We start from the raw sequence: 12,376 nt of genomic DNA on the forward strand, positions 1-12,376 counted from the left end.
TATAGAGGGTAGATTGGTGTAGTTCTTTTATTCTTCAAATACAAGAAAAATAGTGTAAAATTTACCAATAAGTAACTTAAAACAGAGGAAAGAAAATAATTTTTACTTGAAGAACTGGCTTGTAAGAATTTCTTACGAAGAAATAGAACTGAAATGAATAGTATTAACAAACAAGTAAATATGTATAGGTAACAAGAAATCTGAGATTATGTCAGCTAGGGGGAGATTTGGCTTATAAATCAGGACCTGACTATGAGACATTAGGAAAAATAGTGCTAGTGTCTATTTTGTATCTGTTACAGCCTTTATGCTTTATAAAGCAGCTATCAGGAATAAGGAAAGTAAACTTCAACTACTCTGATCCATCTAATACACATACTTACATGCTTGCTTCTCCCTTTCCAGTGAAGTACCAGTGTGCTTAATAGCTTAGAAAGCTTCTGCTGCTGAAAGGGGCGTAGCAGCCAACGCTGTATACAAAATTAGTGGTGTTTCAGCCTTGCCATTGTATTAGAATCCAAGTACTTAATGAAATCTCCATGAGTCCTTTGAAAATAGAGAGAATTAAATCAAGAAATAGAATTCCTGTCTTCTGTCTCTCAGCTGATGATTTGTTATTATTTCAGAGATATACATAGATAACGTACTAAAAACCTTTAAAACATCTGAAAAGAATGGAACCGGCAAAATCAGCACAGTAGAAAGGGATCAACATCAAAGGCTTATGTTTCCACATAAGTGACTAGAAAATGTCAATACTTATAAGCATGATCTGTACAACTTTGATTTATATAAACTCTATTTGAAAACTAAAGACGAAAAATCAGTCTTGGATGGCAGCCTTCTTCCTTCTTCAGGAATTCTGAAGTCTCAGACTCAGAGTCTCAGGTGTGCTTGTAAATTAGAAAAAAGATGAGTTCCAAATAGTTTTACTCAGACCTTCAGCTCACTTCTTCTCTTTTGGTTTTTTTACAAGCTTGAGCTCTGGGAGTTCTGTAGTGTCCTAGTGTGAGCCAGAATGTATAGTCTGGCTTTTTTCCAACTAAATTCATACTGGTATTTTGGTCTGGTATGAGATCTCTAACAAGGTAGAAATTAGATTTCCCCTTTAAATTACTAAACATTTGTTATTGAAAGTGTGTTGTGTGGGATCCCCCCTAGGTTTGCCTGGTTTTGGCTTTTGGGGGTTTTTTTGTTTGTTTTAATTCTGTGCTTAATTTTAGGTACCAACCAAAATGTTGTTAAAACAAACAAACAGTTGTTTCTTCTTCATTGACTTCAAGTGCTCTTAGAGGTGTTGTGGATTTTCTTATTCTGCCTGCAAATGTATTACTAAATGAAAAAGCTTCAAGGAAACTGAAGAAGTGAAACAGAAGTTGAACAGGTTTTCTACAGTTAAAATTGTTACCATTAAAATAGTCTGCTATGTAATGTCTTGCTGAAACCCTTATCTAAGGAACTAGACACCATAAATAACCTTGTTCTGAGCAGGTTTTAGATGAGGCTGACAGAATGCTGGATATGGGATTTGAACCTCAGATAATGAAGATCCTGATAGATGTGCGGCCTGACAGACAAACTGTTATGACAAGGTAAGTAAACATAGTAGTGCTTAGTACTTGAACACTGTAAATGTAAGGTTATTGAACAAGTTAACTTCAAAACAAATATGTCACTTTCCATGAGATTTTTACTAGCCTAAATGGGAATGGCATCCGTTTTCTTTCTGATTCTGTCTAGTCAGCCCTACTGAGTCATTTGACAATTTTACTTTCATTTCTTGCCCCTTCTCTGATTTTTGCATCAACTATAAAAACAACTGCGTTCTTACCAAAAAGGAAGGTGTCCTGGGAGTGCTAGAATTTGCCATTTCAATTTGAAATGCCAGCTTCCACTTCCCCATCTGGGACCAAACGTGTATCCTAACCTTCTAATTAGTATCTGTGCTAGTCTATACCTAGCTTAATTTTGAAATGATGGAGCTTTTGGGAGGTTAACAATGCAATATCCCCAAAATAATTTTTGTTGCTCTATTTTGCATTGGAGCTGTTGTTTTAGAGATAAAAATAGATCAGAAGCTTGCTTTTTAGGTATCATTGAACTACTAAATTCATTTTTGGTTTCATTAGAAAGGCTCTGTAACTGCTGCCTGTACGTTTAACCTAGAAAGTTATCTTTAAAGCTTGAGTGATATTCACTAATAACTTCTTAAGATATTTCTAAATGTTAGATAAGTTTGCTACTGTTATTGCATACTCAAGTGTTTCACTGTTGTGTAAGAAAGAAAAGAAAGAAGAATGTGATGAAATTAATGAATTGGAGAACATTTTGCACTCTATTCTCGTGTGTGTGTGTTTTCTTTACTTCCTGTTTAGTGCTACTTGGCCTGATGGTGTTCGTCGCCTAGCAAAATCTTATTTGAAAAATCCCATGATTGTATATGTTGGCACTCTTGACTTAGCAGTAAGTTATGTTTAAGTTATGTTTTGGGTTTGTTGGTGGGGTTTTTTTCCGTTCCTTTTTTGGGGAGAAGAACCTACAGCTAAACCAGGAAATATTTTACTTTTAATTATAGGTAAGTAAATGCATGTAACTTTAAAATCAATCCAAACTTTCAAAAAACAGCTCTAGAGTATACTTTCAAAGCTTCATTAAGAGTTTAGAAAGATCTCAAAAAAAAAAAAAAAAAAAAAAAAGTAGAACTTTATTATTACATTTCTGTAACAAGATCTTGAAGTCCTAGTAGAAGACATGGCAAGAGACAAGTATAAATCCAATTGAAGTTTGAATATTGTACTCTACAGTGTTCTTGCCTGAACCCTCATTTTTGCAGTCTTCACTTCTGTTCAACAAGTTCTTGTTCCTTTTCCTTCTGAAGGTCTTCTTTCTAATGCTTAGTCTTCTTATCTGGATCTGTGTTTCTTAACTGCTGCTTTCTCAAAGCTCTCTACTAAACTCCTGGAGGGCACTTGACTAAAGCAGGAACTTAAGTGTTAGAGTAAGACCTATCTTTAAATTCCAAAACTTCTAATATGTAGATGTAGTTGCATACTTGTCATGCCTGTGCAGCTGTGTGTAGTTGGCTTCAGTGCCAGCAGAATTTACAGAAATAGTAGTTCTTCCAAGGTCTCCACATCCTGGTCCAGAGATTGCTTTGAGTTTGGTTCTTAAATTATGAAATTTTCCTTTTCAGTTCCACTTTTTTAATGATAGGGAACTTCATATCCAATTTGCTCTTAGGTGGAAATAGGGGGAGGATGTACTTTTCATCTGTTCTGTTCAGAACTATACTTTTGTCAAAGGGCATTACTTCTCAAAGACAAGAAGATTGGAATTTGAAAGATACCAACTGCTCTTGTACCTCTCTTGTCCAATGCATTCATCTCTTTTATAGGAGCTTCCCTTAATTGAAGAGGAGACCTCGGGTGGGGAGAAAGGTTCCCATGTAGAGAGAGAACCAATCTATGTACTTGCTTGATTCTTCAACCTTTGCCACAAATTATGATGCAGTGCAATGAGAATGTCTAGACCTTTATACTACTTACGTAGTTACACCTTGAGATGTTTTATGGCAACTTTCAAATATAATGGAGTAAAGTTGTGGGGGTTTTTTTATTAACAAACTGTTGTTGGAAGAATTGGACAGAACTGATCACTTCAAACAGGTTACAGAATCCCCTTTAAAAGCTTACCCTTTCAAGTAAGACTGGCATTGTTCCAACTTGCTCTGGATTAACATAAAATATACTCCAAGTATTTCAATGTGATTTTCACTAATATTAAGAATATTAGTTTCACCTCGCTAGTCTGCTAATCTGTGCCCTCTAAATCTGAAAATACATGATTTGGCAAACTGCTTAAAGATAAATTTTACTATTCTCCTAAAGCAACTAGGAAGCAACAAGTAAGTCTACACTGAACTCCAAACTGATTCATATTTTGGTTTTAAAGTAGTCTTCATGGTATTATATTACTAGTTTTATAACATTATAATATGGGAGTTAACAAAAAATACTATTCTAATCTGTTTCTATTTAACATCCCTTTTTGCTGTTTAACAGGCAGTAAATACAGTAGAACAGAGAGTTATTGTTATCGCCGAGGAGGAAAAAAAAGCTTTCATGCAATACTTCATTGACTCCATGAAGCCAAAGGATAAGGTCATCATTTTTGTGGGGAAAAAAATTACGTATGTAATCACTTCCCAGTATTACATCTGTTCGGGTTTTTTTTCTAACAAATACTGGATAGCTTCTTAGTTTGCATAATAATTACCAAGTGTGACAGCTAGTCGGCAGTGTGCTGGTAATAGTAGTATATTTATTTATTTATCCATTCATTCATTCAGACTGACTGGTAGTTTGTATCCTTCTTAATATCGTTAGTGGTGGTGGTAAATCTGAATTTTACATTGTTAAATGAGACATAAAGATTCTCGGGGATATGTTAATGTCATGTACTGTTTATTTGCATACAGAGCTGGTGCATACAAGACCTGATTGGGAGGGGGTGGTTCTTGTACCCTACCCAAGCTTTTTGAGTGAACAACACAAATATTGTCTATTCTTTCTCTTATAAATACAAGCAAACATTTTTGTGGGGAATAGTCTTGCTTTCATGCCAATTTATAATAAATATCAGCTGACTTAGGTAGGGTTTTCCCCTTAGGCACACATTTATCTTTTGTTGTCACGTTACTATCTTTTGGATCTAAATCTAGATGCTGCACTTTTTTTTTTTTTAAAACTTATTTTTTTTCTTGTTAAGAACCATTGCTTTATTTCATCCTAGAGCTGATGACTTAGCAAGCGACTTTGGTCTCCAAGGAATTCCAGTACAGTCACTTCATGGTAACAGGGAACAGTGTGATCGGGAACAGGCTTTAGATGACTTCAAGAAAGGTACATTTGTACCTAAATATTCTTTTTTTTTTTTTTTTAACCCAGATTTTTAAAGCTTGTCATGTGCAGAACTTTGTCTATTTGTAAGTGCCATGTCTCTTCAGCGCCACAGAAGTTATAATATTAAAAGAGCTCTGAATGACATGTTTACTTTGTTAATTTGACAAGCAAAAAAACAAAGCAAGAGATTGCTCTTCAGTAAAATTTGGAATGTCTAAGAGTTAAATAATTTAAGGCTTATTTTATTTTTGAGATCTCTGTGGAAATGTCAATATTGTGTTAATCTACAGAATGGTAAATTTAAGTGTCAAATGACGGTCCTTTCAGTGAAACAGTTATGCTCTTGATTGTGCCAGTTACGTGATCACATGCTAATAAAACAAAGAGTAGTCCTTTGATAAGGATGACAACTGAGAATATAGTTGTTGAAGTTCTGTTCTTTTCACAGGCTCTTTGTATCAGCTAGGCATGTTTCCTGCTTCTCCTGCACCCTGCTGTTCTACTTGTGAAATACAAATAGTAAAGTGACATTTTCAGTGCTTGCTTACCACCTTGTATTTGAAGCTAACTCAGTGTGATGTGCAACAAACATATTTTTCATTTTTGTGTTAAGAATGTGTGCATAATACACTAGAAAATCAATATACTGGAGTATATTTTCTGTCTGTTCTATAAACTGCCATTCTCTCACTGTTGTGCTTATTTTAGGCAAAGTCAGAATACTGGTAGCTACTGACTTAGCATCCCGTGGCCTTGATGTGCACGATATTACTCATGTTTTTAATTTTGACTTCCCTCGCAACATTGAAGAATATGTTCATAGAATAGGTCGTACTGGAAGAGCAGGGTAAGTGTTTACAAGAAAACAGTAATATATGGTCAATATTTTATGCACTGCATAGGTGTTTCTTTTGTCGAAAGCTAGAGCTATAGGTGATGTGGAGTGGGGGAGTGAAGACTCCAGAGTCTATCAAAGTATGTTTTAGATAATAACACACTGCTTTATGTTTTGAAATCAGTTCACTGTTAAATTCAAAGCAAACAAGTTTTCTACTCTTCTGTTATTTTGTTGAAGTGGATGGGAATGAGGGATGTTTGAAAGCTGGTTTAAATGTGGGGAAGAATTACAGATCAAAACATCTTCTGTGTAGGTATTCTCAAATGTCACTTCCTTGTTTGTCTCTTCTCAGTCATCTGAGTGTTTAGTTTCCTAGACAGCCCATTGGGTAAGAAACATAGATAAGTTTTCAGCCTATCATGGTGGTGTGCTTTGATGTTAGGACTTTTGAATGCTGCTTTCCCAGGTTGGCAGAAGTGTGATTTTTCTTCTGTGTGTGTGTGTGTGTTTATTTTAGTCATGGTATTAATGTATGTCTCTTCATACTTAAATATGTTGTCTTTATGCTGGGCTTATTGTCTAAAAGTCTAAATTAGTTGTGCCTTTGCTCCATTTTAGGTGAATTGCCATATTCTGATCTTTATGAAAAGTTGCTTTCTGTCATGTGCATAGTAAATACTCAAGCCAGTTTTATCTACCATTTCAATAATATTACCTGTAACACAATTTATTACTGCATGGATCAGTAGGAAAAGCCTAGCAGCAGTTGCTTTGAAGATCAACAGTTATTTCGTTCCTTGTTTAGACGTACTGGGGAGGCAATAACGCTTGTCACTAAGAATGATTGGAGGGTTGCATCTGAGCTGATTCAAATTCTGGAAAGAGCAAAGCAAGTAAGAATACATCTTACTGGGTAAGATTAATGTTGGTTCTGGGTTACCACCTGAAACAGTTCATGAAGGTCTAAGCCTACTTAAACCTTAATTGGTGAGCGTTTGTAGTTTTTTGTGCAAAAAGAATGGGTTCTTAAGTCTCCCTTGTCCTGGATATCCTTAGCTGTATTTTACAGATGAAAAGAACTAGGAACTTTAATCAAAGCCTTCCATGTCCAAAGAAAAAGTAGCTAACGTATGTGCACATAGAGGTCTGCAGAGGAATAATAGGATCTATTTTATTTCGTCGTACTTTATTCCATTTGTATTTTACTTCTGGATACATGTACCAATGTTCTTGTTTGATAGTGTAAATTTTAACATTATTTATATCAGAACCACCTCAACTATCTATCAATTTATTATAGCTGGCAGTTGTGGTATCTGCCTGTATTTTTCCGCGCTAGCTTTCTTACAGATGTTTGTAAATAGTAAGTAGGACTGGAATGTGATTTGTTTCTTTATTTTAAAGAAATTTTTTTCTTCCTGCCATATCTGAGAAGCCAGAGACAATTATGTTGCTGTTTCTTGCTCTAACAAGGAACAGTATTTTGCCTGATCTATAGTAAACCCCCAGTTCATGCCCTAACTAGAGTTGAAATTTGTTTAAGGTGGTTCTTTTTTTTTATTTGGGGAGATGGGAGTTTGATGAGCACCAATTAAATTGCTTTTCCCTAGGACCTGTGGTTGTTACTGTGGACAGTTACTCAAACTTTAAACCTCGAGTTAGAACTTCACCTATATCTTCTGTTTTACAACTTTTCTTTGAAAGATGTTACGCCATTTACTGCAAACCTGATAAGATGCTTCTGAGGGAGGAAAAGAAAAAAAACAAACCCAAAGCTGTCCCCAAATAATTTCTTAAAGTTGCAGGTTGGGGAGCATGTGTGAGTGTGTTTGGTTTTGGTTTGTGTTTTAGGGGTTTTTTGTTGGGAGAGGGGTGTGGTTTGGCGGCTTTTTTTTTTGCGGGGGGGGGGGGAAAAAGTGGTGTTTCCGGGGTTTTTTGGTTGTTTTTGTTTGTTTTTTGGTTTTTTTTTTTTTTCAGAAAATGTAAGAGATGCAACCAGTAGTGATACTCTGAAGCCACTTAAATAGTACTTAGGGGTGCCGCCTTCTGTATTCAAAGTCGGCCATTACCATCCATGCCTTATCTCATGGTGCAGACTGTGAAGTTCCCAAACTTTTCTAATGTATGATGGTTCAACTGGGAACGGGTCTCTGAGTTCAGAGGAGAAAAGAGCATCTCTGAATCCTTACTTTCAAGGGTAGCTGTTAGTCACAGCATTATTCTCAAACTTCTGGTTACAGCTCATAGAAAGGAAGTATGCATGCAGGCAGGGGGGGGTTTTCCTCATGACAATGAAAATACCATTACTTCAGTCTTACAGCATCATGTAAAAGGGAAGGAGAGCAACTGAAAACATGGTCTGAATGTTCAGAATGCTTCAATTTCAAAATAACTGAAGTGCATTCATTAGCCAGATGTTTTCCATGATTTTGAATATACAGATAATCTCCCTAAAGTAAAACAGGTACAACAGAAGGATTTCTCTATCGTGCTGCCGGGATCTTTTATATATAAAGCTTATTAAGAAGCATGGACAGATTTATTAGGGAATCAGGTGGAGAAACACTGATCTTTGTAGTATCAAGAAGAGCATTACATATATACTATGGTATCTTTACCCTTTTGTGTTTTCTCTTTTGGACTACCATACGTGGTTTATGTTTAGCAGATACACAGATTGTCCATGTGAAAATCTCAACAAACCACTAGATGCTGGATGTTCACTTTACTGAGATTTTTACATCTACATCCTGTCTTGAAGTGCTGTGTAAATGTAATGCTTAAAAACCACTCTTGCAAGAAATTGTTGCAATTTTAGTTGGAGTAAATTCTGTTTCATGCTGTAGGAGAGGAGCAACCTTATCTAGTTAGCAGTTTCCCTCCTCACTGCAGGGGGGTTGGACTAGATGACCTCTAGGGGTCCCTTCCAACCCTAAACACTCTATGATATGATTGTATCTGATACTGAGGAAGAAAATCATCCAGTGTTTGAACTGAAAAATAACTTTGTCTGATAACTTCTGTTTCTATTGATACAAGTCTTTAGTGACTTTCAGCTAGAGAGGTGCATCATTTTTCACTTTCTTGTTAAACAATGTCTAAAACTGAGGCACAATAGACTGTTCTATAGGCATCCTGTTCCGTGGATTCCTGACAGCCAGGGCAGTTGTTTACCAGTAAGAGCAATTCAGCACATAAAATACATGCTAGCGAGCTGATGCTCCTGCTAGCTTAAGAAAAATTGCTGATAGCAAATGGCAAGCATTGGTGAATTACAAAGCCTGACAGAAGTTGGAACTGGAGGAGTATACCTTCCTGTTCCACCAGGTCCTCTGGCCTGGCTGCATTCTTCACCCATTCGAGCATTGCCAGGTCTAGGTGTTTCTAAGGAGACTTAACAGTGTTTAAATTTGTTTGTACTGCACTGTTTGTGCTGCATTTGTGCCACTGATGGAGGGAGAAACCACAGAGATGAGCAATCACATTAATACCATGCTCACATGCACTGCAGAAGCTTGCTCTTCACTCTCTGATCAGGAAACTGATTCTGGACAGGATATCCTCTACCGGCTGCATGCTGTAAGAGATTGTTGAAGCAGGCTGGTTTTGATAGGTTAGTGATCTAAAAACCCTTTTCTGACAGTAGTCACCCGTCCGGATTTTGGCAGTAAACATTGCATTAATGTTTGCATTATGCCTGATCTGGCTTAAAACGACTTGGACACTGCCTTTGTTTCGTCATCTGTAAAAGTGGTACATGGGGTTTTTTTTCTTTCATTCAGTGTCACTCAACTTTATAAAGTCTGTCTAATTCTTTGCATCTGGCCTCAGTCCTTACGAGCATGAGTAACTCTAAGGTGACAAAGCGTGCTGATGGTACGATTCACCTCCTTTTCCACATCATTACAAACATGCCCAAAAGCACCGTGGATCTTGGTAAGATGCTCTTGTCACCTCCCAGTGGTGGGAAAACTGACCACTTTCTCCTGCTCTTCTTTTTCTTGTCTTTTAGCTTTGTTTTATCCCTGTGAGAACCCTTCCTATGGCAACACTTTCTTTTAAGTACGAAAGCTTCTCTTCAGAGGCTCTTAGAACTTCCAAAAGGAATTTAATATCAATCATAATAGTGTAACATTCAAGTATATATATACACACACACGTGTATGTATGGTATCACCTTTTAGTGGCATTGGACATTTTTTCCAGCTGTTTATTATCACTGAGATGCCTTTTACCTTTCTATCTGAAATACAAACGTTTTAATTAGCTGGTTATATGTTGTCGTCAGATACGGTGATACTAATGCACATATGTAACTGAAAATCCAGGGACACTGTACTGATTATTTTTCAGTATCATTTTATGTAAAAAGATTTCCCTGTGTATCTGTACAGAAAAGACAATCTGCAGAGTGACAGGAGCCAGAGAAATAACAAAATCAATAGCATTTTTGTAAAGCAGAGTCTAACAATTTAGACTTACTTAAAACTGACTTTGTTCTTGTGCTGCTTTCTTATCAGGTAGTTCCTAACGAGCTTATTGCAATGGCAGAAAGATACAAACAATTCCAAATCAGAAAAGAAGTTGACAAGGATATACAAAGACCTCAGAGAAAGCCCTCAAAATAACTAATCCCTTGAAGTCACTGAAACAAAGTACGTGATTACGGTTAGTGATAGCATCTATGGGCTTGAATTCGGAAGTTTCTTTTCTCCATTGATTTGTTTTCTGTACCTGTCCCATCTAAATAAAATGTGTTTTAAAAGTGGCTTAGAAAAGAAAACTGGATTAAATTTAAATAGACATGGACACGCTTTCTTCACTTAAGATTTTTTTTTTTTCATGTGCTATGTGTATAACTTCTAAAGCCATTATCTACTGGCTAAAAACAAATACTGTGGGTTGGTTTGGTGGTTTGTTTGTTGGGGGGGGTTCTTTAGTTAAATGCGGTACTAATACATAAGAATGTAAATTTTTCAGAGATGTGGATTAGTGAATGTAAGTAATGTTTGTCAGTGTGGCTTCAAAATACTGTACTTCTGCATTGATAAACCACATCTAGCAGGGGCATGTAGAAGTATTTCTAAGGATAACTCAAGTTATTTGAAAACTGCTCTGTTTGTAGTAACTGATGTTTGCTGAAGCAAGGTTTGTTTGTTTGCTTTTTTTATTTTAGTGATTTTTGTTAAGACTTGTCTTTCAAGCTTTTTTTGAGAGAAGTCTGCATTTCCTCCTAACAGAAGAGATCATAACAAGACTTATGTGTTCATGGCTAACTGGGAAGAAAAAAAAACAAACCACACCAGCTTCTACTTTTGTTCTGATGGATGTCATTTTCTTGCTTAAGGAAGAAAAACAGAGTTCACAAGAGCAATGTTAACAAAGTTGTGAAGAGAAAATACATTTGTATGTCGTATTTTATTTCTTTCAGATAAAGTTGACTCACATTTTACATTTAGATGCCAGGTTCTGTCACACAGACTGCAAATGATAATGGAGTGTTTTTTCACTCTTTGAAAACTACGTGGGAAGGGCCTATTCCATCATTTGACACCTGGTCTGAACTTGTGTTTATTCATGTGTCATGAGTAAATGAAAAATTAATAAACTGACTGTAGTGAGATAAGAATATTTTAGTAAAATTATTCTCTAAATGTTCTTCTGGACTTCCCTTTTTTTTTTTTTTTTTTATTTGCTCATAATTGAGGTGAAGTCTGGGCATTATTTAAACCAGTAGGTTATTTTGCCTTCAAAAAGTAGGCTAAAAATATGGACTTCCCATGGCTCCTTTAAGAAAAAGCAAAAGATGTATTTGCTCACAGCACAGCAGTTCCCAAATGCTGTGTATTTATCACCTGCACAATTTCAGTAATAGGAAATATTATTTTTTCCTAACACACATACTCTTAAACACAAGAAAAATTGAGCTGAATTCTGATTCCAAGCGTGTCAGACTCATTTGCAATTTGGTTTTGATAGCCTTTCACATGGAGACTCTTCCTCCTTGATGTGGGCTTTTTTCTACAGTTGGCACAATAACTTTTACTCTGTTGCAGCACAGTAGATAATGATCACTTCCTGACCAAAGTCCATTGAAAAAACTAATTTCCAAAGCAGTTCTGAAGACTCGGAAAAGATAAGTTGTTTCAGGAACTTCATGTTGTTTTGATACCTTATTCTGTCCCTGCTCGCTGTTGCTGGTGATTGTCCTCTGAAGAAGGTCTTCATCCACCCAGCTGATCTGGTTTATGCCAAAGTAACTTGTGACTTTTTTTTTTTTTCTTCTTCTTTGGAAAGCACGAGTGTATTTCAGATATTCTGCAGTGGTTTTTCATTTTAAATAAAATTGTCGTTTTTCACTTTACAGAGTCATTGATGCCTTTGTAGTCGGAATTGTAGAAATTGCACGTGGGAAATTAACTATTGCAAATTCTTCTGTATGTTCTTAGTATACCTTGATATTTTTGCAGTATATTTTGCAGGCGACATCTACATTTGGATAGGGAAGATTAATATTACTTGAAACACCCTATTTCTTTGAAGGGTTGTGTTAAGCAGCATGACTGAAATATTTTGTTTGGTTTTTTTTTTTTATTAGACTACTGAAGATTAACACAAAAAATATACAACTTCTGGT

General features: G+C 36.0%; 1 protein-coding gene across 1 annotated transcript in view; it reads left to right on the forward strand.

Annotated features, from left to right (window-relative positions):
- DDX43 (DEAD-box helicase 43) overlaps positions 1 to 10,367 on the forward strand; it is a 19,230-nt gene extending 8,863 nt beyond the window's left edge. Inside the window, exons 8-14 of the mRNA XM_035893104.1 lie at positions 1,492 to 1,592; positions 2,376 to 2,463; positions 4,062 to 4,189; positions 4,792 to 4,901; positions 5,610 to 5,748; positions 6,545 to 6,632; positions 10,260 to 10,367. Of these exons, the coding sequence (XP_035748997.1) occupies positions 1,492 to 1,592; positions 2,376 to 2,463; positions 4,062 to 4,189; positions 4,792 to 4,901; positions 5,610 to 5,748; positions 6,545 to 6,632; positions 10,260 to 10,367 (762 nt within the window). The remainder of the gene's footprint in view (positions 1 to 1,491; positions 1,593 to 2,375; positions 2,464 to 4,061; positions 4,190 to 4,791; positions 4,902 to 5,609; positions 5,749 to 6,544; positions 6,633 to 10,259) is intronic.
- Positions 10,368 to 12,376: the final 2,009 nt, after the last annotated feature.

This window comes from Egretta garzetta, unplaced genomic scaffold, assembly GCF_000687185.1.
Source record: "Egretta garzetta isolate BGI_Z169 unplaced genomic scaffold, ASM68718v1 scaffold584, whole genome shotgun sequence".
In the NCBI taxonomy this organism is placed as follows: Eukaryota; Metazoa; Chordata; class Aves; order Pelecaniformes; family Ardeidae; genus Egretta; species Egretta garzetta.